Below are 27,606 nucleotides of genomic sequence, written 5' to 3' on the forward strand. Positions count from 1 at the left end.
AATAGACAGCCCACATAGTTATGGTCTATTAATCTAAGAAGAGGAAGCAAGAATACACAATGGAGAAAAGACAGTCTCTTCAGTAAGTGGTACTGGGAAAACTGGACATGTAAAAGAAGGCTATTAGAACAACTTCCTCATACCATATGCAAAAATAAACTCAAAGTGAATTAGAGACTTAAATGCAAGATCTGAAGCAATAAAACTTCTAGAAGAGAAGACAAGCAAAACACTCTTTGACATCAATTACAGCAATATTTCTTCTGGATCTGTCTCCTGAGGCAAAAGAAATAAAAGCAAAAAATAAATAAATGGGACCTAATTATAACTTTTACACAGTAAAGGAAACTATCAACAAAATGAAAAGATAACCTACTAAATGGGAGAACATTTGCAAACAGTATGACAGATAAGGGGTCAAAATCCAAAACTTATAAAAAGCTCATACAAAATATCAAAAATAAAGACTTCAATTTAAAAAATGGGCAGAAGACTAGAACAAACACTTTTCCAAAGAAGACTTACAGACGGCCAACAGGCACATATAATGCTGAACATCAAACACCTGTAAAAATAGTTATTATTGAAAAATCTGCCAATAACAAATAGACGACCCTTTGTCGAGATTTCCTGTGTCAATCTATTGACGCTTAACCCATACTCTAAAACCATCTAAAGTATTTCCTACTTTTACAAACACCCATTCCACCTTCTTCCTTCGGAGGCTCTCAGTTTTGTTCAGAGATGGCCTCTTCCAAGCAGCAATGACCTTTAGAGAGGTAGGTACCATCCCCTGCCCCAGAAGAGAATCACAGTCTAACCAAATGGTGGTTGTCCCAACACTTGTATTAGTTACTGGTTTCAAGCAATTGATGGGAACTAATTCTAATTCTAGCTAATGAGTTGTTAGGAGAAACCTGCTACAGTAGAGAAAAGCATATGGAAAGGATTTCCCTGAATTAAAAAAGAAAAGCTTTTTTTTTTCATTTTTTATTAAAAAAAAAAAAAGTTATAATGAGGATATGACCCTAAGAGCTCCTGCTCACCATGTTTTGATTATGAGAGAAACTGAACCAAGGAAAAGACCAACACATTGTGGGTACACAATGTAAAGACAGTCAGAACCTGGTGTCATGAAGCCAGGGAGCCACTCATCACCCTAACTGCTCATTTCCTACAGCGAAAATCCATCACTCATCAAGGTAAAACTCAACAATGCCTGACATCCAAACGGAGACCACCAGGCACACGAAGAAGCAGGGAAACATGATCTATGCCGATAACAATCTTGAAAACTGACCCCAAACGGACAGAGATGTTAACATTACCAGACAAGGACATTAAAACAGCTCTTATAAGCATATTGAATATGTTCAAAAGCTAAGTGGAGACATGGAAGGTATAAAAAGGTCCCAGTCAAACGTCATAAAATAAAAATACCTAGGATGAAATTACACTGGATATTATAACAGCATATTAGAAACTGCAGAGGAAAAGATTAGTGAACTCAACAACAGTAACAAGAACGATTCAATCACAGAACAGGCAGAGAAGCTGAATAAACACCTTCCCAGAGAGACACACAGGTGGCCTACAGGCACATGAACAGATGCACAATGTCACTAATCATTTGGCAAATGCAAATCCAAACTGTAGTGAGCTATCACCTCGCTAAAATGGCTGTTATCAAAAAGGCAAGGAAAAACAAGTGTTGTCAACGATGTGACAAAAAGAGAACCCTCCTACACTGCTGGCAGGAATGTAAACTGGTGCAGTCACTATGAAAAACAGTACGGACATTGCGCAAAAAATTAAGACTAAAACAATGTATGATCCAGCTGTTCCACTTAGCAATATAAAAACATGAATTCAAAGAGATATATGCATCCATATGTTTATTGCATTATTTACAGTAGAAAGATACAGAATCAACCTAAGTGACCGTAAGTGGATGCATGAATAAAGAAGATGTGGTGTATATACCTGCAACAGAACACTACTAAGCCACTTTTTAAAGATTTTTTTAATGTGACTATCTTTATAGTCTTTTACTGAATTTGTTACATTGTTTCTGCTTCATGGTTTGGTTTTTTGCCCCCTAGGCATATGGGGAGTTTAGCTCCCCAACTAGGGATCAAACTCACAATCTCTACATCAGAAAGTGAAGTCTTAACCACTGAACTACCAGGTAAGTCCCTAAGTCACTTAATAAAAAAAAGAAAAGAAAGAAATCGTGTCACTTGTGACAACAAGAAATAACTGCCAAAGACTTTCTAACCATAATGATAACTATAGATTCACAGATCCCCAAAACTGCGACAAACCCTAAGAAACACAAAGAAAATTACACTAAGGAATAACATTATCAAATTGTCCAAAATCAGTGATCAGATCAGATCAGTCGCTCAGTCCTGTCCAACTCTTTGCGACCCCATGAATCGCAGCCAGGCCTCCCTGTCCATCACCAACTCCCGGAGGTCACCCAAACTCATGTGCATTGAGTCAGTGATGCCATCCAACCATCTCATCCTCTGTTTCCCCTTCTTCTCCTGCCCCCAATCCCTCCCAGCATCAGAGTCTTTTCCAATGAGTCGACTCTTCGCATGAGGTGGCCAAAGTATTAGAGTTTCAGCTTCAGCATCAGTCCTTCCAATGAACACACAAGACTGATTTCCTTTAGAATGGACTGGTTGGATCACCTTGCAGTCCAAGGGACTCTCAAGAGTCTTCTGCAACACCACAGTTCAAAAGCATCAATTCTTTGGCACTCAGCTTTCTTCACAGTCCAACTCTCACATCCATACATGACCACAGGAAAAACCATGGCCTTGACTAGACGGACCTTTGTTGGCAAAGTAATGTCTCTGCTTTTGAATATGCTATCTAGGTTGGTCATAACTTTCCTTCCAAAGAGTAAGCATCTTTTAATTTCATGGCTGCAGTCACCATCTGCAGTGATCTTGGAGCCCAAAAAAATAAAGCATAGAACAAAAACAAGGATGACACCAGCCTATGCCATCCTGTGTCAGAAACAACATAAACAAGAAGAGTGAATCATCACATCTTTAAAGTACTGGGATGAAAAGTCACCTAGATTTCTGAACTTGGCAAACATGCGTTTCAAAGGAAAACAGAAGCACTTTGGAAATAAAAATGCTGAAAGAATCTATCACCTTGCAGACCTGCCCTGCAAGAAATGTTAAAGGACTTCTTCAGGCAGAAAGAAAATGATATGTAGGTCGACACCAAGGAATGAAGAGACTAGCATTGGTAAATAACTCAGATGGTAAGTAATCTGCCTGTAATGCAGGAGACATGGGTTTGATCCCTTGGTCGGGCTCTTGAGAAAGCAATGGTAACCCACTCCAGTATTCTTGCCTGGAGAATTCCATGGGCAGAGGAGCCTGGAGGGCTACAGCTCGTGGGGTCACAAAGAGTCAGACTGAGCGACTAACAACACAATACAATACAATATTGGTAAATACATAGGTAAGTATATTTTAAAATCTTTTTATCATTTAATTCTCTTTAAAAGATATGTTTACTCAAAAAAGAGCAGTATCTTAAGGAGTTTATAACATGTGAAAGTCAAATGTATGACAAAAGCACAAAGTACAGCAGAGAGAGTGGAAGGAAGTGAAAGCACAGTTTTATAATACACACAACTACATAATACCTAATTCAGGGTGGGCTGTGTAAGTGAAAGACGCATACTAGAAATCTTAAAGGAATAAATACAACAACAAGGCTTACAGACATACATTGAAGGGAGTGCACATTCAATTCCAGACCACCGAAGTAAAGCAAGTGACACAAACTCTGCTTCCCAGTGCACATAAAAGTTACATTTATACTGTACTCTGTTAAGTGTCCAACGGCATTCTGTCTAAAAAGAAAACAATGTACATATCTTAATTTAAAAGTGCTTTACTGCTAAAAGGTGCTAACCATCATCTCTGCTTTAAGCAAGTCATAATCTTTTTGCTGGTGGAGGGTCTTGTCTTGACGTTCAGTGGCTGGTATCTGATCAGGGTGGTGGTTGCCGAAGGTTGGGATGATAATGGAGATTTTTTAAAGATAATAATGAAGCTTGTAAAGTCAACTGACTCTTGCTTCAACCAACAATTTCTCTGCAGCATGCAACACTGTCTGACAGCATTTTACCCATAGTAGAACTTCTTTCAAAATTGGAGTCAATCCTCTCAAATTCTGCTGCTGCTTTGTCAGCTAAATTCATGGCATAGTCTAAATCTTCTGTTGTCATTCCAACAGTCTTCACAGCATCTTCGCCAGGAGTAGATTCACTCTCAAGAAACCACTCTCTTTGCTCATCCATCAGAAGCAACTTATCTGCTTGAGTCTTATCGCGAGACTGCAGCATCTCAGTCACATCTTCAGGCTCCACTTCCAATTCTGGTTCTCCTGCTGTGTCCACCACATCTGCAGTTACTTCCTCTGCTGAGGTCCTATGGCCCTCAAAGTCATCCACGAGGGCTGGAATCAACTTCTTCCCAACTCCTGTTAAGTCGTCATGGCATCTACAATGGTAAGTCCTTTCCAGAAGGTCAAGTGACTCTGCCCAGATCCATCAGAAGACTCACTACCCATGGCAGGTATAGCGTTATGAAACTTATTTTCTCAAATAATAAGCCTTGAAAGAGAGAATTACTCATTGATCCGTGGGCTGCAGAATAGCTGTGTTCACCAGCACGAGAACATTAATCTCCTTATACATCTCCATCAGAGCTCCTGGGTGACCTGTTCATTGAACTGTCAATGAACAGTAGTATTTTCAAAGAACACTTTCTTTCTCTGAACACTAGATATTAACAGTGGGCTTAAAATATTCAGTAAACCATATTGTAAACTGATGCGCTATCATCCATAAATATTGCTGCATTTATACAGCGTAGGCAGAGTAGATTTAGCATAATTCTAAAGGGATCTAGGATTTTTTTTTAATCGTAAATGAGCACTGGCTTCAAGTGAAAGCCATCTGTTGCACTACCCTAAACAACAGTCAGTCTGTCTTTCAAAGGTTTGAAGCCAGGTACTGACTTCTCCTCTCTAGCTATGAAAGTCCTTGATGGTGTCTTCTTCCAATAGAAGGCTGTTTTGTCTACACTGAAAATCTGCAGTTTACTGTAGCCAACTTCATTATAATTATCTCTCCTTAGATCTTTTGGAAGATCTATAGCTTCTACATCAGCACTGGCCGCTTCATGTTGCACTTTTAAAGTTATCAAGATAGCCCCTTTCCTCAAACCTCATGAACCAACCTCTGCAGCCTCAAGGTGTTTTTCTGTAGCTTTTCCCAGCCTTTGTAGAGTGGAAGAGTTAGGGCCTTGCTCTGGATTAGGCTTTAACTTTAGGGAATTCTGTGGCTGAACTGCCCTTCTATCCAGGACACCAAACTTTCTCCATAACAACAGTAAGGCTGTGTTGCATTTTTATCATCTGTGCCTTCACCGGAGTAGCACTTTTAATTTCCTGAAAGAACTTTTCCTCTGCATTCATAACGTGGCTAACTGTTTGGCGCAAGAGGCCTAGCTTTCAGCCCATCTCAGCCTTCCGTGTCTTCCTCACTAAGCCTAATCTCTTCTAGCCTTTGATTTAAAGTGAGAGATGTTAAGACTCTTCCTTTTGCTTGAGCACTTAAGAGACCACTGTAGGGTTATTAACAGGCCTAATTTCAGTATTGTTGTGTCTGAGGGAATAGGGAAACCTGAAGAGAGGGAGAAAGACAGGCGAATGGCTAGTAGTGGGTCAGGGTAGAGAGAGGAGGGCAGAACTAGATTCCATGTGCCACAACTAAAGATCCCAAATGCTTCAACAAAGACCCAGCACAGCCGAAATACAAAATAAATATTTTTTTTTAATGCATGCAAAAGGAATGAACAGATAAACACAAATGGGGCAGAGAGAAAGACTTTATTACATTAAATATGTATAGCCTCAATATTACAAATAAAAAGCAGAAGATTGTCAGGTTAGATTTTTTTTTGTTGTGCTACTGCAAGAAACATGCTCTAAATATTAAAATACGAATAGGGTAAAATAAAAGGATGGAATTACATATACCGTATTTACATTAGTCAAAAGAAAGCTGGGATGGGTATGTTAACATCAAAGTAGCTTTCAGAGTCAAATACAGGATTTTTCTGTTACAGTCACAGGTATCCTTATCAATAGCTTCCCTTTGATCGAAGTTTACGAAGTTCTTTTAATGTAACCACTAAATCTGTCACAGCCTCCCCAGGATGTGGAATAACTCATTGCTGTAAACTAACAAGCACCTACTATAGTTCTACAGACAGAAACATGTTGAAACTGAGACACAATCCAACTTTATTTCAATGCAAAAAAAAAAAAGGGTGGGGGGGAGTGATGTTTAACACGCATGCCCAAGACTACCATTCCTAGAAAGGCCTGCCTGCCTAGATGGGAGGCTAGGTTTGGAGAGGGTTCCCACGGCTCCCGAGGTGATAAGGGCAATTTACTGTGCCTGGATTATCTGTGCAAACAACGTGGCCTTCCCTTCTGGTACGTGACAGGCAGGAGGGCCTACACGACCAGCCCCCAGTAAAGACCTTGAGCGCCTCAGGGCAGAAGCACCAGACACGTCGCCGAATTTCCCTTGCTGGAGGACAAAGGTGCTGTGTGGGACCCCTCACGGGAGGGAGAGCACCGAGGAAGCCTGCACACAGATTTTTCCAGACCTCGTCAACATCTTTTCCCGTTAAGATCTTTCTACCACATCAGGGCAGTAAGCCTCAGCCATAATTACAACTCTATGACAAGGCCCTTGAGTCTGAGTCAGTCTCCAGTGTAGATGTGGTCTTGAGAACCCCTCAACACAAACACAAAATTCAGGTATGCGAATGTTTCCTTCCTCTTAAAAAAGTGTAAGGTAAAATGAAGACTAAATAACTGATACTTTTTTATTTTACACTGCAAAGCACTAGGATTATATAAAAAACAATATTAGATAACATTATTCATAAAACAGGTACCTGGGACCATCTTACATATATAGAGACCATGTTTTCAATGATCTTATATAAACCTACTTTCAACTGGTTAGAGAAGTGTGTGGAGATTTTTATTGTCATTGTCATTAAGGCTTTTTAAACAAAAATTACATTTATATTACATTGTTTTCCTACATTGTAAATCTGTACTCCCACCTTATTACAGAAAAGCTATTTCTGTTCTCTTTTTCAGTCTACAAAAAGAGCCCAAAGTACTTTTTAAAAAACTTAAAACTCTTCTTGGAGAAATTAGTTGGTTTTTACACGGACAAGTGGTACAAAACCAGCAGAACACAATGGAATTGCAATATGTCCTTAGTCGCTCAGTTGTGTCTGACTCTTTGCGACCCCATGGACATAGCCTGCCAGGCTCCTCTGTTGTTGGAGAGTTTCCAGGCAAGAATATGGAGTGGGTTGCCATGCCCTCCTCCAGGGCATCTTCCCAACCCAGGGACTGAACCCAGGTCTCCCACACTGTAGGCAGATTCTTTACCGTCTGAGCCACCAGGGAAGCCCAATGATGAGGGTGAAGAAAACATGAGAAATTATCGATTCTAAGTGGAAAGCTGCTACAAGTAATGTTTTAATGTTTGTCAGTACCCCCCAGGAATCCAAAGAGGAAATTAAAAGAGAAGAGTTTAGCATATTCTTCTATCTAGCAAAAGATAAAGGTTCCCGTGGAAACACTGAAGAACAATCTGAGGGAAATTCCAGAAAAACTGAACTGTTTGATACTGAATGCAATTTAACAACTGAGGGAAATAATGTATTAGTTTATAAAATGGGAACAATGTTGCTGACTGCAGGGGGGCTCTACCGCGGCTGGGTTCCCTCTGTGCAGCGCGCGATGGCTGGCAGTGGCCACTAGGTGCCAGCAGCGCACTCCCCTCCCTCGACCGCTGCGCTCAGCACTGCCCTTCATCGACAGACTCCACTCAGGACCCACTCATCCCAGAGATGGCTCCTTGTGCTCCAGGTACTTTGTGAGGCACCAGAGATAAAATGACAAGCCAACACAGTATCCACGCTCTCCCAACGCCTACAGCCCTAGTGGGGGCACCAAAAGTAATTAAATGCTCACGGTAACAACATAAATTGACACATGTTGGTAAGTGACAGAAAGGAGAGATACATATGTTCCAACGACAAATAGGACACGTACTCAAACGTTTCTTTCTTAAAAGATGTGAACAACCCAAAAGTTTAGAGCGTACAGACACCCCCATCTGAGCTTTGCATCTTGTTCTTTTCCATCATCATAGATTGAAAGGTCCAATTCTACTTGTTTATTTCAGCATCTGTCCAAGGTTTTTTAAAAAAGCATTCCCACAAAAATAGGGAGGTCTAAACAGAGGCACCTGTTTTCAACAACCATTTTTCAATTCCAGCCAAACTTCTCAAAAATTAGCCAGCAGAGTTTCACTTTCCAGAGTCAAAAAATATTAATTTTTAACAAATGGGTTTAAAACATACATCAATGCTTTAAAATATTTTACTCAGGAAATTCTGTGTCCAGGATTTTTTGGCAACAAATGTGAGAATATTTTGTTGTCTGAGTACAAACTTTCATTGTTTCTGGCAATAAACTAACAATAGACACAGTTCCAAACATCTGTTACCAAAATGCTCACCTGGTAACATGTTACCAAAATACCCCCAGCAAATATTTCTTTGAGAAGTCATTGCATTCTCATTGCTGAAACATCACCTTTATCTTGAAGGGGCAGATTAAATATTTATTTTCTTTACAGAGGCAGGTACCGTAATTTATTCAGTCACATGCTGTCCTAATAATGGTCAACAAATTTGTAACACCTTTTTTTTTTTGTAAAATAAAGCCTGTTCTGGGCTCAACAGCACTTTTACATACTTTGCCCCTAAGGAACCTTTTGAGATTTCAAAGTCATTGTCACACCTCCCCACCCTCATCACTTAAGCAGAACTATAAAGATGTCCTCTATTTTAGAAGGGTTCTTCTGACAAGTATAAATGTATAAATGTGAGTAAAATTCACCACAGTGGTGACCTCCTTTAACACTCTGGCACTTATTTTTTTCTCGTAACTATGAATGATTCCATGAATGATCTTTAGTGCTATTCATTTAGGCCACAAACATTTACTGAGGAATGACCAAAACAGAAAAAGACAGTTATCAGAATGGCACTATTATGTAGTGAGGAGAGACAGACAAGACTATTAAGTAAATGCACACTGTGTCAGAGGCCGCTAAGTACAGAGGAGAGAACAGTCCACCAGGGGTGTGACGGGAGGAGGCACCTGAATTTTCAACAGGGAGCCCCGCAAAGACCTCACAGATAAAGAAAACTTGAGTCAACACCTAGAGGGGACGAGGGAGGAAGCCACGCATGTGTCTGAGGAGAGCAGTCAGCAGAAAGGGAACAGGAACTGCAAAGGCCCAGAGCTGGACAGTTCTCAGTAAGACCGCAGAGGTCAGGGCGGCTGAAGGAAGCGAGGGAGGGGAAGGGTTACTGCGAGCAATGTCTCAGAAGTGCCCATGGGGATCGTGAAGATCAGGGAGGCCCAGCTGGTCAGTAGCTACTCGCTTTTTTTTTTATTCTTAATAAAATGGGAAGTAGCTGGAGAGTGTTAAGCAGAGAAGTGATGTAACTTGACCTTCGCTACTTATTTATCTATTTACCAGTGTGGATCACTCTATGGATGAAAACCCAAGACTATCGTTAATTTTTGTTATTGCTCAAGTTGGTCCAGCTCTTAGGAGCTCCTTGAGGTTGGCTCCTATGCTTTCAACAAGTCCCCGTCTCAGTCAGCACTTCCTTGCTTTCTGGCACCTGGTCTTTCCCTGCACCGTGAGCCACTTCCAAGAGCCCTGGTCCTTTTTATTGGAGAACGCTGGTTACAAACCAAGATCTGGGCACTTGACAGGCTCATTGCTAGAAGTCATTCCTTCTGTGCTTTCAGAAGGGACAGAGCTAGGAGATACACACATGCATACTAACACCTGCATACACATATACCTAGATTTCAGTATCTGTCCACATAAATACTAAAAACCATGAGTTTATATTGATACCTCTGATAACTCCATTCTAACACCACAACAATCATTTTAGAATAGTACTCGCTAGATTACAGCATGTATGTGCAGTTTTTGTTTGATTTTGTCTTTAGCTTTATGGGTATCTAGTCAATACACTATTTTTCAGGGCTCAGTTTCTTCTCTACCCTTCACTGTGAATTTGGCTATTCCTTTTAAGGTTCCCCCAGAGCCCAGACAGCTGTAATTGCTTATTTACAGGGTAGGTGAAACACTCCTATGGTTCCAAGAGTCAGAGCTGTACAAAAATATAGCTTCTTCAACCATTCTATTCTGTGCGGTTATTTAGGTTGTTTACAGTACTTTGAAAATTAAACAGTGCTAGCAAGTATTAACCTTTAATGGCACAAGTTTCTGTATTAGTGAAGGCATATTTTCAGGACAGAATCTCAGAAAGGTCCAAAGATAAGTGCATATATAGTTTGTGAGGCACTACCAACCTTCTCTCCAAGATATGCACCCATTTGCATTCCTGTCAACAGGCATATGAGTGCCCATTTCCCTATGGCCTTATCAAAAATAAGCTGCTACAGTTCAACAACCCAACACCACAAAGTGCCTTTTCACTTTTCTTCACTGCCTTTCCTATAACGCTTCTGCTTCTCACTGTCCAAAAATATTCCAAAACTACTTTTAAGAAGCTCAGGGAAGAACCAGCTCCATGACCGATCACAACGATGACCTGGCCATCAAATATGCTCAGACTATGGAAATCATTACCGGGCATTATACTGTTCAAAATGTGGTAATAATGTAAGCCTTTAAATGTAAGGTCACACTTCCAAAACAAACACTCTAACTTGACTAAGGTTAGAGGTGAGAGTTACTCATCCATTTAAATTAGGTCAATTTGATCATCTGAGTAAAGTAAATGTTACAGTAACTGAATAATTACTTAAATCTAAATCCTTGTCTCAACTATGCCTTTGAAAGGTTTATCTGTATTAAATCTGTGTAATTTCTATGGCAAAAAATTCCACTTTTAATATTCCTTTGGAAGGCCTCTTTTCACTTCTCCCAAACATATTTGTCAAAAACCAAGGGGAATTTTTAAGCAGCACAGCAGTTTTACTTCACAGGGTTTGTTGCTTTATAGATAGAAGGTAAATGCTACATTTATTTTTTGATTGAAAGTCACAGTGAAAGCTCTGAAAGATGGCAGACTCTGTATATGGTATCGCTTTGGGATAGTGCCAGAAAGACAAACCAAACTGCCAACTTGACTGAAAAGAAATTATTTTAATCAATTTTTAAAATAGCAAACAGAACTAGCTCACATTGTGGACTAAAGATGTGTCAAATCCTGTCTCTCCTAATTTAAATCTTCGTCAAAGAGTTTTGTCTTAAAAGTGTAAGATGCCTAAGTACAGTCAGTAATCTCTGTTTCTAAAAATTTTAATTTCTTATTTAAATGTAAATTATTTAAAGATTAGTGTTTATTGCACAACTTAACATACTATATAATCTAGTGGTCTGCACAAACTACTCTTGGATATCAATAATTTCCTATTTTAAGGGTTTTTACATTACAGTAATCATTTAATAAATTTTACAAGTGGATCTTTATGTTGACACAGCAAATGTTATAAAGTTGTGGTTTAAATATGTGTTTCTTGTACTTACTTCTGTGCTCCCTGAGACAACAGCTCTGTCCACGTTCACTAATAACGGTTCTTCCATCTGGCACACCCCCAGTGACCACTCCACACAACGGTGGTGAGCCCAACAAGTGCCTAACATGGTTAAAGTGAAAAGAAGCAAATAAGTAAACATTAAACATATTAACGCTGATAAGTAAAGATGTAAAACCCTTCCGTCGATTCTAACGTGTGAATATACAATGCATCCTATATTTGTGCTTCCACTAAAGCAGCCCTTCTCAAAATGCATCATCTGGGAACTTGTGATAAATGCAAATCTTAGATCACAACCAAGACCTATGAATCAAAACCTCCTGCCACGGTGCCCAGAAAGCTATGTTAGCAAACCCTCCAAGTGATTCTAATGCACACTGTATTAATGACTGTTTCTTCAAGAAATTAGTTTCTAGTAATTCTATTTAAATATTACTATATTTTTATTTGATATATTTACATAACTATAAAGGAAATTTATTTCTTACTTTATGACAAACTACATATACCCACTCTTCCACTGCATTCCACACCAATCATCGATAACAGCTCAGTCTTTAAATTCTTTATCACTTGAACAATTACATGCAATTCAACTGCAGAATGAAATTTACTCAAAGCCCGAACAGCACTGAGTCATAAATATGGGCTACTACACTGTATTACAGGACATCCACACGGCTAAGATCTATTATCCTTCACCCCTACTTTAGGAAGACCCAGACTGCCATGGTCCCAAGTTTTCACAGATCCCTTTATAATCTCTCTTTCTGCAATTGTCAGATTTCCCTGGCACTGCTGTCTACACAAGTGAAATGCAAATATTTATAAAAGCATCCACAGCCCAGTTATGGCCCTGTGCAGATGCTAAATAAGTTAAACATAATTAGACAATTTTTTTTACCTAAGCAGGCATACTTAACGAAGATGTTTTTAACAACAGTGATAATTACTTCTAGATGAATGCTATTTACTATTAAGTTGATAATTGGCTCAAGTTTAAAAGCCTTGCAGAATCAAGAGGTAGCTATTATTGAAGACTGGCTCATACCTGTAGGATCAAATAAGGCTTGGACGTCAATGGCATCAGGAAGGCCAACCAGACTGAGCTCGTCCCACAGTTTACCAGGCTGGTCGTCTGAAGCAGTCTGCGTGCTCACACTGACACGAGTCACGACACTCTGCTGAGGCCGTTCCCTGGAAAAGAGAACACAAAACAGACATGAAAGTGAGAAAAAGGAGAAAACGGTTTCACTTCGTAACGACTTAAATATAAGGTATTGCCAAATCAATTTTAATTTATTTTGCATAAACTGCTTATAAAATAACTTCTAGGATATATGTCATTGTTCATAGCATTAATATTAATATAAAACTGGGTAGCTATATTATATATCATGTAAGCAACAACTAAAAAAAAGTCTCCAAATCCATAAGGAAATGTTATAAATCTGTAATTTTTTAATTGATACTCTACTATTCTAGTCAGGAACTGTATGTTGTCATATAAAATGAATATTCCCTTTGGCCTTACTTAAATGCTTAAAAAACATAACATGAGCAAATCAGAAATCTCTAACATGCTTTATGGCAAGGGCTACCAACAACAGAGCCGGCAGTTAAGTTTACAGAAAGAAAGGTTATTTCCCAGGGGAAGGAAAACCCACTACGAAGTGTGACGAGGGAGGCAGGGGGAGGGGAACGTGTCAGCAATCTTGACAGCCGATCTATGCCGCGACGCTACATGTACCCTCCGCTAAGACTTCACCTCATAAACCGCAAGTCAAAAGCAAAACCAAAATAGCTACTGGTGACTTGGGAATAAGGGAAATAGTGTAACAACAGCTAAAAGTTCCTGATAAAAGTGAATGCTGAATAAGATACGCCACAGATGGGAGGTTTCATACTTTGAAAGCCCTAGAACTTCAGATATTCATTGAGATTGGTAAGTAAACAATGACTGTTAATGTGTCTAACAGTAAACACGGGAAATCAGATGGTTGGCACTAAAACTTCAATTTTCTCCTGATATCAAAGTATTCAGCCTGATGATAATTTTGGATTAAGTCACTATTGAATATAGATTATAACTCACTGCACATCTGTCTGCTGGATATTTATCATGATTCCTATTAAGAGAAAATCAGCACAATGACCAGGGAACTAAACTTTTTTATACCTGGAATCACTGAAAGAGAAAAAGTATTAACATTTTTCAGTAAGTACATTTAAATATCAAACCATGTACAAAATAACCAGTATTTTTTATGTGCAGCATTAGAAATGCACAGACTCACTTTTTTTTTTAAAGTTCACCATGCTATGCTAATTCCAAATCTCATTTTTATGAATGCCCACGGTGAACCAAATGAGAACAAACCTTCCTATAAATATGATCGCGCCCTTCCTGAAAATACACCTTCATTACTAGTCACTGCCAATTTATCAGGAGGAAAAAAAAGAACAACAGTTTGTCTATAACGATGAACGTACTGTTTGAACATATTTTCTTTACACCAGAATTTGATGGGGGCACAGATATAAAAACCAATGGAATGACTAAACATTCTATTACTAACCAGTTCCTAACCAGTAGGTTAGTCAAATTTGACCTTAAGTATTTACAGTCAGTGTGTATGCAGACAATGTGATGCCAACCCTAAGGGTGACAGGAGCCCAGCTTAGGAAAGAGCAGAAACACACATTACCCACCCCCCCAACAAAGTTTAAGTCTAAAACAAACCAAAAAGAGAGGAAATGATTCCTTGATTATATATTCTTATATTTAGTACACTATGAGGGAAAAACTATTTTAAAATCCTGCTTTTCAAATTAAAAAAATTAACTGGCTGTCTATCTGGATTACAACTCATTAGCAACATAAATATTATAAATATTTAAAATCATTACCAAGCTAAATGATTTCCAAATTTTGCAAACATGTTTTATTCCTAAGGTCCATTAACTGGCCTGTTATCATCACTTAATAACTTGTTAAACACTTAAGTGCATATAAAGACTTTCACTAAACCAAGGTTATTTTTTACATAATTATTTTTAGCTCATAAAAGTTTTCATTAAAAATTAACTAAGCTTATAAAATAAATAAATGAAACCCAATTGTACTTCCCAGAACAGTTCTTTATTAATTGCCATCATTCAAAGCAGAACATCAGTATATCAGATATAACCTGGTCCAGTCTATTAAATTTACTAATGACTGATGGACTTTGGAAGTTTCCTGGACTTCTGATACAGTTTATTAGAATGTGAGCACTCAGTTGATCACAAAAGGTAAAGCAAGCCACGGCCTTTAAAACATCAAAACTCTAAATACAACACTTCTGAACTTCCTTAAGCTGTTCCACCTTAAATTCTTTTAAAAGAGTTTTTCTTGTTATTGTTTCATTTCCTACTTCTGGTCTTCAAGGCTTTGGCAGCAGTCCAGAAGAAGGAGCCAATCAAATAAGTACAACACAACAATGCCTCAGTCCTTAACTCTGGCCACCAGCCAGGCAGGCACTTGGGTGATTACATCATCACCCTCAAGGGCCAGAGCTGGTGAGCCTTCCAAGCTAAATTAATTTTTACACTTTCTCATCAACCACAGAAACTTCTACTCCCTCAACTACTAGAGCCAAGTCCACGTATGAAGATGGCCTTCAAAAAAAACTAAAACATATAAAAAAAAAATTTAACTCCAAAAATAAACATATTAAGATAGGAGTTTTAGGGAACTAAAACATCCATGAATATAGACATACATGTATGATTATACAAACAGTAAATGTTTTTTAATTACATTTGATTTATAACTATATACATATATGTAAATTCTTTGATTTAAAAAAGATCTTTAACTTTAGAAAGGGTAGCTGTATTATAGTGTAAGTGTTTATAGGATGGTTCACCATTCTCTAAAGCGTAAACACAAATAAATAAATGACACTTAAAGGACAAGACTAGTAAAAACCACTTTGGTTTTGCTATTCTGTTATGTTATATTCTTACAAACTATTTAAAACATTTAGAAAAAGGAAAGAAAGATCTCATTAATTCTTAAAAATTGTCATTCCATTTATATGAATCCCCTCTAGGCTTATATTATGTTCTTTAAAGTTTTCTTCTTTTTTGTTAATATACAACTAAATGTTTTTTTAAATAAAGAAAATTTTGAGAAAATGAATGTTTGCTGGGTTAATGGTGAGTCATAAAGCATTGTATGGACGTTGGAAACACAAGAAATCATTTGGTAACAATCCCATTCATACAGTCTTAAACATTTCAATGAAAATAAACTATATATAGTCTTACTGCATTTGACCCATTTATATTCCAAATCGCTTACTTTCTCTGTCCTCTTTGTTTTCGTGGTGCCGAGTTTTGTGTTTTCTCACAAGTTCCGTTGCTGTTGTCATCAACATCTTTCTTGTTAGAAGGCTGATTTTTCCATGGCAAAATAAACCCAGGCGTTACTCTAAATTGTTTTAAGTCTCCTTGTCCTAAGGAACTTTTTTCACCACAGTAACAAAAAGCGCAGAGCTGTTCACTGGCAAAATGAAAAGGAAGAAAGACAGAGAAGTAGTTTTATTTAATGATTTCAAGTTCCAGACAACTGCAGAAATACTTGTGCTTTAAAATTAAATACTATCTTTAGTGCAAGCTAAGTGTTTAAATCTATAGTAATTATACATTTATAATTCTATTTTTCTACAGCATGATTTTTAGAAATAGTAAATATACCAAAATATTATATTTTGTACTTAGAAAAACAATTTTCCTTTAAATCTGACTCCAAAAAAAAAATCAAAGTATTAAAAAGGAATAAAGTAAAAGCTAAGGTTGGACAAGAGGGTATGGTTTAATGGCCACTCAATTATATCCCAGCTGTGTAAAGCAACAGGTAACCAAATTTTATTTAACCAGATGGAACACACACACAGAGATACACAAATACAAATGTAAGCTGGCTAATGAGCAGTTAGTGGTGGAGGGGAGGAAGGGGTGCACAGGGTCTGAGTGCAGTGGGAACCTGATGAACCTGGAGTGGTGAGGCCTTTCATTTGCTACACTGTAACCAAGGCAGGGATGGGACATCACACACTGATCAAAACTCAGGACTATGTAAGGCAAGAATGAACACTACTGCAGCTGTGAACTGTAATACTAAGATCAATACTGGCTTATCAGTTGTAACAAAGATACCACACTAACGCAACATGCTGACAACAGGGGAAACGGAGGCACAGGACCGTTGGGAATGGGGACTCTGCCATCCGCTTAATTTTTCTGTAAACCTGAAGTTGTTCTAAACAATAAAATCTATTATTTTTTTTTTTTTAAAGAGACCACTTTAAAAGCTAAAGGACAAAAAACACAATATATATTTATGGAAAATATACTTAGTAAGGGATCTTAGGAACAAAACAGGATGAAAAAGAACCACTCCTCTTGGATATATTTTCTCTTCACAACATACGCATGGCTGCTGCCCTCAACTCTGTCTTCTCAAGTACTGAAGTTCCCACCACCACCTCTGTAGTCTCTACCCCAGTCTTGCATTAACAGGGGATAGGAATTATCTACAATCTTTTCAGATAATGTTTAACATAAGTTAAATTCATAGTGGACCTCTCGACAAACTGCCTTTTTAAAAAAAAAACAAGTTACCTATTGTAAGTTTTTCCAATATTATCTATTTCCATTTTGTAATAAATGTGCTGCCTACTGATACACACACACACACACACACACACACAATTACGTGTAGTCTATTTTCAGAAAAATAAAGTCCAATGTGGGAAAAGTGTTCTTCTTGCCTCAAGGATGCTATCCACCAATATCCTTAGCCAGTATTTTATTAATTTTTAAGTTTTCTTATTTATAATTTTCTTTAAGCTATTAAAATTTACGTTTTCTTCAGCATACCCTGTTTCTGGTTTGTTTCGTCCTCTAGAAACATTACCTATGAGGAGCAACAATCAGATGGACATCAACATCAACTGACTAGGAAATGGAGCAATACTTTTAAAGCATTAATACTAACAAAGAATAGTTTAACCTTCAATTTATATCCAAAACTATCGCTCAAATGTGACGGTATATTGAAATTATTCCCAAGTCTCTGTTCAGTTCAGTTCAGTCGCTTAGTCATGTCCAACTCTTTGCAACCCCATGAACTGCAGCACGCCAGGCCTCCCTGTCCATCACCAACTCCTGGAGTTCACCCAAACCCATGTCCATCGAGTTGGTGATGCCATCCAACCATCTCATCTCCGTCTATCTCATCCTCATTCTTCTCCTCCTGCCCTCAATCTTTCCCAGCATCAGGGTCTTTTCAAATGAGTCAGCTTTTCGCATCAGGTGGCCAAAGTAATTGGAGTTTTAGCTTCAACATCAGTCCTTCCAATGAACACCCAGGACTGATCTCCTTTAAGATTGACTGGTTGGATCTCCTTGCAGTCCAAGGGACCCTCTAGAGTCTTCTCCAACACCACAGTTCAAAAGCATCAATTCTTCAGCATTCAGCTTTCTTTATAGTACAACTCTCACATCCATACATGACCACTGGAAAAAGCATAGCCTTGACTAGACAGACCTTTGTTGGCAAAGTAATGTCTCTGCTTTTTAATATGCTGTCTAGGTTGGTAATAACTTTCCTTTCAAGGAGTAAGCGTCTTTTGATTTCATGGGTACAATCACTGACCTCAGAAATTTCACCGCACAACAGACCCACAACAAAAATATTTTTAGAGAAATATTCAAATTATTAAAGAAATAGGAAATGTTACAAGAGATGTAGGATATAAAGATGGACAACCCAGAGTAATTTATTGCTAAGTTTAAAGGATGCGCAAGGGAAATTCCTGGCTTCTGCTCTGGAGGTGGAAAGTCACGGAGAGCTCTGGCCCCATGGTCACAACATACAAATTCACTTTTCTTGAACATTTCTGATTACAGGAGTCACAGAGCAGCCAATTCACCTTCAACTGAATGAAAGGTGCTTCCAAGAAGACAGGAGACATAAGCACTTGCTTAACCTGAGGAAGAGGCCCCCGACGTCTATAAGCAGGCTTATGAATTCAGTGACAATTTTATAAACTGCTCCAGGCCAAGAGGAGGCGGTATGAGACTACACAGCATCTGGGACTTGCAGACACACGGGGAATTATAGCCCAATCACCAGCTTCTCTCCGCACCCCTCCCCAGGGGCTCAGGGCCACCACTGGGGCCTGGGGAATAGCCCTGGGAACACACCAGTCACGGGACAAGCCTGGGGGCAGAAGCGCAGCAACTTGGGGAGGAAGACACAGAGACCCAGCCAGATCTTCCTCCTCCACTTTCCCAGGGAGAACAAAAGCCAAGGACTGGCAGAGAGAGAGAGAAAAAGTTTCCACCTGCAAAGCTCAAGACCAGTTGTAGATGAAGGAATGGGGGGGGGGGGGGGGCGGCTGTGCGGAGCGGGCCTCCATCATGGAGGAGGGGCAAGGCTCCATCCTAGACCCAGGCCAGGCCAGGTCTCCAATAGGCCCCCCCGGACACAGAGACACAGTGTTCACCTGTGAGCAAAGGTGAATCAGAACAAGAAATGGCCTGCCAATCCAATCCACACCATGAGTTGGAATGCAAAATAGTACAGCTACACTGAAAAATACTTCAGCATTTTTAAAAAATTACTTCTCTCTTAGGTATTCAGCTAAATGTAATAAAAACGCTATGGTTCACACCAAAACCTGCAAGTGAATATTTATCCCAATTTTATTCCTAACTGTCCCAAAGTAGAAGCTACCCAAATATCCCTTAACCGGGAAATGATAAACTGCAGCAGGCACCATAAAACAGAAGCCACCTCAGCAATAAAAAGGAAAACAGCTACTGACATATGCAACCACACAGATGACTCTCCGAAGCATAATGCCAAGTTAAAAGGCCAGAATCAAAAGGACACATGATTCACAATTCTGTTCACATGATGTTATTGCAAAGGCAAAACTACCGGGTCAGAAAATAGGTAAGTGACTGCCTCGGGCAGAAGATGGGGTCAGGGGTGACCGCAAATGAGCCTGGGAGAATTTTTCAGGATGACGGAACTGTTCTTTACCTTTGTGGTAGTGATTATATGACAGTATGCAACTGTCAAAACCCACTAAACGGATGAATTTTACTGTATATAAACTAAACCTGACTTTTTAAAAATAAGCAAAAGGTTGGGGGCCCAACCAAGAAAACAGAAATAGGATGTATTTAAATCACTAGAAAATGAAATGCTAGATGATCAATGCAAAGAGATAAAGCATTTATACTGCTAAATCTAAGAAATCAATTAGGACTGTAAATATGAACTTCAAAATGAAATTCATAAAGAAACACGGTCAAAGCTATGGTTTTTCCAGTAGTTAGGTACAGATGTGAGAGCCGGAGCGTAGAGAAGGCTGAGCGCCAAAGAATTGATGCTTCTGAACTGTGGTGTTGGAGAAGACTCTTGAGAGTTCCTTGGACAGCAAGGAGATCCAACCAGTCCATCCTAAAGGAAATCAACCCTGAATATTCACTGGAAGAACTGATGCTGAAGCTGAAGCTCCAATACTTTGCCCACCTGATGCAAAGAGTTGACTCACTGGAATAGACCGTGATGCTGGGAAAGACTGAAGGCAAGAGGAGAAGGGGACAGCAAAGGATGAGATGGTTGGATGGCATCACCGACTCAATGGACTGGAGTTTGAGAAATCTCAGGGAGACGGTGAAGGTGAGGGAAGCCTGGCATGGTGCAATTCATGGAATCGCAAGGAGTCAGACATAATGTAGCGACTGGACAACAACAACAACAGGAGTCTTGGGAATTCCCTGGGTCTAGTGGTTAGGACTCCGCACTTCCACTGCTGGGCTGGGGGTCTGATCCCTGGTCAGGGAACTAAGATCTTGCATGCCTCAGGGTGTGGCCAAGGGGGGGGAAAAAAGAAATATGAGCCTTCAGGGATATCATCTTAAAAACAAAATATAATGTGCAACCAATAGAAAAAAATTACCAATGCAATAAAAAGCAGAAAAAGAGGAAAAAAGTATTGGTTTCACAGAGCTCACATAAAAGGGGGACAATAATCAAATGAACTGCTGGGAAATAAAAAGTGTAACAAAGGGAAATAAAGCGGAAACACTGGGTAAATGCAGTGCAGACTGTTTTTTATCTTTCATTTTGAAAATTTTCAAACCTTCTCCAAGATGTAGAACACGGCAGGGATTTGAAATTTTTAGCATTATTAAAATACTTAATGTAAACAGAAGAGATGGCCATTAGAGACAGTTTGAGGGAAACTTGACTTATGTTTTAGAATGATCATTTCTGCAACTGCACTAAGAACAATCTGGACTGGGGAAAGCAAACAGAAGTGGCGAAACCATCTAAAAGGCAACTGTTCTCTCCTAAGGGACTGGAACCAAGAATGGCAGGAAGTTAGGACGCTGAGTACTTGTCTGCGACATCTTCTAAAGTCGAGCTACAAAATTTAGGGTGTGAGGTATGAGAAAAGACAGACATCAAGGACTAACTCAAAAGGTTTTGGCCTAAACAGCTGGATAAATATTGGTAATATTTATTGAAATGAAGAAATCCTGGGAAGAAGATTTGGGGTAGGCATAGGGTTAAGAATCAAGAGTGGTTCTGGACATGTTACGGGTGCAATGTCTAGCATACTTCCAAATAGTGATGTCAGGTAGAGGGATGGACAGCGTTCATCTGAAGTCCAGAGTTCAGAGAAAGGGCGGCCCTGGAAATACAAAGGTGTGTTCATCGGCATACAGACAGGACCTAGCTATCAGACTGAACAGAAGTGAACACATTGAGGACTTCAACCTGAGGACTCCACCGTTACAAAGTTGGGGGGGTCTCCACAGAAGCCAGCAAAGACAAAATGAGAAGGGAGATGTGCTGAGAACAAAAGACAGAAAATGTTTCAAGGAGATGGGAATAGTCAACCAATAGATGGTTTCAGTTTTATTCATGTGTTCCAAGAAAGATCTAAAAACTAACAAGACTCCAAAGCTAAAATATACACAGAGGTTATAACATCCTATATTTCTTTTTAAAAAAAAATGAGAGAGGGTAAAGAACAAGAGTATAAGCTTACGTTTACAAGTAAATAAGAAAATCAGTCCTTATGCTTAGAGTTTAGACTTTTTTCCTCGTCTAGGAGCTGCACACTGGAAACACCCTGCTCTGGTCTGAGGGGAGCAGAGTCACAGGCCAGACCATGGCTCTGTCCTATAGCCACGCAAGCCCCAGACACGCTCCACCCAGGGACACACAGAGCTACCAGCTCTCAAATCCCACCCAGGTCTGCGTCCTAAGCTTGCACTCTCTGCAATTCCTCTTGGTCAACTCACTGCCCTTCTTCCTATCACTAATCTCTGACCCAGCTGCATTCCTTCTCGAACCTGATTTTGGCTTCCACACCAACAGAGACCAGGGAGCTTGCGGATTCCTCAGACACAGAACGCTGAAGGGCTGGGACCGGCTGCTTGCTGCTGTCCACTTCTGCTTCAGCATCCTCTTCTGCTGATTGTTCTTTGATTTCTGCTTAACAGTAAAACAAGAGAATATCAAAGTCACTTTGCATTACATCACTCTTTGATGAATTTATCTATAATGCAGATAGCACGAAGGAAAAATAACAACAAATGACAATACATAAAGAACACAGGAAAAACTTTTGTATTTGTTGTTCAGCTGCTAAGTTGTGTCCGACTCTTTGCGACCCCGTGGACTGCAGCACGTCAGGCTACATATAATCAAAATAATGTAAAACAGGATAGCTTTCCAAATTGCCGCTGACTTAAGTTTCGATCTTAGTAAAATCTGTTAAGAGCTGTTAAGAATTTTCAGGATTACAGCAAGTCCTCCACAAAACAAACATACTTTAAGGTGACTCGTAAAAAAATTTCTTCATAATTTATGAATTTAAATTATCATTAATTTAAAACAATCATGACACAGTCTCTAATTGTCAGCCATTCTAGGAGCAAAATGACTAAAAATGACACACCTTAACTCCACTGCCTTTTTCAGTTATGCTCAAGACTCCCACCCCGAACACTACACATACCTTCTTAGGAGGCAATCTAACTCTGAGAGCATTTTCAAACACCATTACTCCTAATATCGTTCTTCTCTTTAAGTAAAATGATACATCCACACTGTCTCCCACACTGTACTGTTAGATGTCAACAGGCACAATTCCTCCACCAGCGCTCCTAATAAAATCCCATGCTCTTGGCGCCATCTTTCTTTCCTGACGTGAAATTTACCTGTTACAGCTTTCTGCACAACTATCCGCAAACCAAAAAAAAGAAAAACAGCATACAGCAGTCTCAGCGCCCTGTCCCTCCTCCTCTGGAGGGGCTGCCCTGCACCACCTTCCCCCTCGATGGGCCTTCCCACACAGCACCCGTCCCCCTGCCATGCAGAGTTCCCTCCACCTCCGCTGGCGGCAAGAGAGCAACCAACTCAGGGTCCGCTCAACATTCTGGAAATGCAGGGGCATCAGGGATCACTACCAGCTTGGAGCCCTCTTCTCAAGCACCAGTTCCACCAACTACTAACTAGGCAGCTTGACGTAGAAGTTGCCTCTCTCAGCCTCAATGTGCTCCCCGAAACGTTAGAAAACCGCCTGTATCTCATGAGGCTGTTAACAAAGATGAAACGGTCTAATACCTGTCGCTTCAGCTGGTTTGAGGCCTCCAAATGTGAGTACAGCTCTCTATATGTCCTTTATATATTCATCTTTGAAGAGCGTAATTATTATCCAGGTTTCAACAATCTCCTGTCTTCCTGAATTTTAAATCAGTATCTCTAGCCCTAACTCCTCTCCTGAGCTCCAGACCTCACTTTTGCTGCATACAAGGCACACCCAGCAGCTTTAACATCCACTTAGATATCAAATTTGATTTCCTGCCTCTCAGATCACCACTTCACTAGGACTTCCCTATCAAAGTCTTCTAGATTCAAAATGAATTCTAGGGAGCTATTCCGACAAACACTTTCCCTGGTGCCTCAGACAGTAAAGCGTCTGCCTACAATGCAGGCGACCAGAGTTCAATCCCTGGGTCAGCAAGATCCCCTGGAGAAGGCAATGGCAACCCACTCCAAGACTCTTGCCAACCCACTCCAAGACTCTTGCCTGGAAAATCCCATGGACAGAGGAGCCTGGTAGGCTACAGTCCATGGGGTCGCGAAGAATCAGACATGACTAAGCGACTTCACTTTCACTTTCATTCTGACAAATAATTTTGAGAACTAGCAATTTGTTTAGTTAGACTGTAAATCCTGTCAAATCATTAATGATGAAATGAGGCATCAGAGATGATTTTGACTTTCCTATTTAAAATAATGGTTCTTTTTCAAGTTGAAACAGAAAAGCTGACCATAAATTAAGTGCTTGTGGATCCTATTAATCATAGTGTCTGTCCTATCTACCCCAGCCACAAAACTGGTATAGAATCAAATATACAAATACAAAATACATTTGTATCAAAGAAGGATTATAAAAAGTTCTGCAGTTTTTAGTATATAAAAATGTTAAATTTCTGTATAACAAAGGACTCCATGAACAAAATTTTAAAATATATCACAGATGGAAAGAAAACACATGTGATTTGCATCCCCCAGAAGATATTCAAGTCCAGAATATGTAAAGAACTCCACAGATGAACAAGGCACATAACCCTGTAGAAAAAAATGGACAACGGACAAAAATCCACGCTCTCTGTTATTCAAGTCTTAGTAGAGCTGACTGTATTTTCAAGCCTTTCTTGCAGCTCAGCATGGCAAGCTCTCACCAATAGAATGTGACCAGAAGGGACCCTGCGATTTCTTCATCACCTTAAAGGGAGGGTGCTCTGGACCAAACTATGTTCCATCTTTCGTATGGACTGGACCATGGAGGTGTCAGCAACCTTTCTGCAATAATGCAGAAAAGAACACCACTCTGAGGAGGGCAGAGAAACTAGACGGAAGGAACCTGGGTCCACAAATAACCACAAGGAACAAAGACATCCCATCAGCCTGGACCTCTCCCTCTCAGAAATACTATGTGAAGGAAAAATGAATATCCAAGCCACTGCTGCATCTGGGCATCTCTGATACAGCAGTTTAACCCATGCTCTAATTAACACAGAACATGGCACCAGGTGTGGAGAAGTGCCGTAACAAAAACGGAAAATGGGTGGGCTGATAAGCAGGCAAGAAAACAGTAATAGTAGTGTTTGGAAATCAACTGACACCTTTGATGCTGTATCAAAACATCGGTAGTGCTGTGACCTGCAGTAACTTGAAAGGCAGACCAGCTGCCTCCAGAGCTCTAGGGAAAGCATCTGGAGAGACACAGAAATTATTCTGTGGTGCCTGCCCTCTAGCGCTTTTGCAACCAAAGACAGAAAGGAACATGGGACTGCTTGAGAGAGTCTCTCTGCCCACAGGGTCAGACACAGCTGAGCACACACATACCCAAAATACTACGCGTGCCAAGTCATTTCAGTCGTGTCTGACTCTTTGCGGACTACAGTCTGCCAGACTCCTCTGTCCGTCGGTTGCCATTACCTCTTCCAAGGTATCTTCCCAAACCAGGGATCAAACCTGAATCTCTTATGTCTCCTGAATTGGCAGGCGGGCTCTTTACCACTCGCACCACCTGGGAAGCCCCCAGATACCACAAAATGACAAAATACTATAAAGTGACCATGTATAAAAGCACTTTATAAAGAAGCACTTCATTTCTACTCAGAGATGCCCAGAGCACATGTGTACCATTTCCATTACTAGGTAATAAGAAACGGTAAGAGTCAGAGAAGAGATGAGAACTATAAACGAGAAATAAGAAGGCCTCAGAAGTTTACAGACAGTGGGTCAGGTGGACGAGCGTCATGGCACCACATCCTCTTGGAGCATGTTTCTGTTAAAAGCCAGCTCCAGTCAGCCTCACTCCCAAATCAGGAGCCCTCCATAGGGTATGGCCTGCCTGCTCTCTCTTAATATTTCGCTAGCTACCACTAGGGCCTCTAGTTAAAACTTTTCTTCTGGCAAATCGAGGCACAATCTCAGGTATTTCCTTGTTTCTATCCCCCTGCAACAGAAAATACATAACACCATAAACAATTTGGGGGTTCTGTTTATTGCTTATTGTACCAAACACAGGAGGCAGCACCCCACTACACACACTGCGAAGCAGCTACTGTATCTGCGTTGCAAACCAGAGCCTAGCACAAAACCTAGATGTTCAGTAATTGTTTAATTAACTGATTAATTATACGTTGTATAATATAAAGTAAGCAAATAAACCTTATTATAAGGCAACACATAAATTAGAAAAAGCACAAGAAAACATAAACCAACTTGTAATGGGCTGCATGTGCTCAGTCTCCTCCAACTCTTTGTGACCTGTGGACAGCAGCCCACCAGGCTCCTCTCTGCCCATGGGATTCTCCCGCAAGAATACTGGAGTGGGCTGCCACTGCCTTCCCCAGGGGACCTTCCCGACCCAGGGATGGAGCCCGTGTCTCTCACGTCTCCTGCACTGGCAGGTGGATTCTCTACCACTGTGCTACCTGGGAAGCCCTTTAATGGGCTATTATTTGGCAATTACATTAGTCAGCACCAACACCCATTTTCTACTAGTTACCCAAACCATATGCATGCTTCTATGCTTTCAGCAGCTATTAAGTAGAATAAAAATGTTTCTCTCTCCTAACTTCATCTCCAAAGAACTGACAATACTCTTCTTGCTTCCTTTATATATAATACTAAGACTACAGAAGAAAACATATCTAAGAAACTGCGTGATCATGTCCTTTCCTTCTTTTGAACAGTGGTGCTCAAAAAAAGTATGCATTCTGAGTTACATTTTTCAGTTGTGTTTGTAGCTTACTGAATTTAATGTATCCACTACATCCAAAATGTGCTATAAAGCTAAACAATTAGCACAATATCAGAAATAGCAAGTATTTTACTTATCATATCTTTAGTCACTAAACTACTTAAAATGTTGACACTGATTAATAATATACTGCTTTCACAGGGCATATAAAGACTCTTAAAATGTAAGCTGACTATAAATATATACACAAAACTGTCAAACAGTGGTTCCCTACAAGATAACACTTTTTACAGCTAACTTAATTCTCTTTATAACTTATCCACAGTTTCATAAATACAACCATACATTACTATTATACTTTTAATGTGATTTTTTGATGCAAGCACAAAAGAATTAAGAAAAAGACTCTAATACTTAAGGACTGTGCCCCTCACTGCAGCGAGCATCACAAGCGTGAGGATGCCGCTGGCAGTTCACTGCTGCCCCAGGTGTCACGGGGGCAGAACCGTGGGTCCAAACGACGGTCTGCACGTGCAGTGAACTGTACTACAGGACCAGAGAGGGCGGGAACCACCACTTTTAGAGTAAACATTAAACAAGCCTGTGCCTTGTCCCCGAGGGAGATGTGACCTCGTTCTTCAAGGCTGCTCACTGCAAACACAACCCTGGGAAAAGGCACAGACAGGAAGTGGTCCAGGCCTTCCGTTCTTGGGGACCCACGGAGGGGTATCCCCCAACCACAGCTACTATCACGTCTCCACTCTACATGTGAGGAAACAAGGATAAGAGGTGAAGGGGCTCTGCTCAAGGACACAATCAGCAGGGGAGTCTGGATTCAAACACAGGCAGTGTGGCTCCAGAACCTGAACGACTAATCACTACTTCACAGAATGTGAGTTGAAGTGAAGAAACTGAAGAAATCAAAATAACTGCAGAACTGAAAACAAGAGGATCACATGAGGGCCTTCCCTGGTGGTTCAGGGGTAAAGAATCCACCTGC

At 40.0% G+C, this 27,606-nt stretch overlaps 1 protein-coding gene across 20 annotated transcripts in view; it reads right to left on the minus strand.

The window, feature by feature from the left end:
• Positions 1-27,606, minus strand: part of KMT2C (lysine methyltransferase 2C) — a 253,773-nt gene that overhangs the window by 135,593 nt on the left and 90,574 nt on the right. For 17 of the 20 annotated variants that reach the window (XM_061415267.1, XM_061415257.1, XM_061415268.1 and 14 more), the window contains exons 3-6: positions 22,174-22,315; positions 16,091-16,291; positions 12,794-12,939; positions 11,732-11,841 (exon numbers count right to left, since the gene is read on the minus strand). In XM_061415267.1, coding sequence (XP_061271251.1) covers positions 11,732-11,841; positions 12,794-12,939; positions 16,091-16,291; positions 22,174-22,315 — 599 coding nt within the window. The remainder of the gene's footprint in view (positions 1-11,731; positions 11,842-12,793; positions 12,940-16,090; positions 16,292-22,173; positions 22,316-27,606) is intronic. The other 3 variants (XM_061415258.1, XM_061415274.1, XM_061415254.1) reach the window with 1 other exon arrangement.

Source organism: Bos javanicus, chromosome 4 (assembly GCF_032452875.1).
Source record: "Bos javanicus breed banteng chromosome 4, ARS-OSU_banteng_1.0, whole genome shotgun sequence".
Lineage (NCBI taxonomy): Eukaryota > Metazoa > Chordata > Mammalia > Artiodactyla > Bovidae > Bos > Bos javanicus.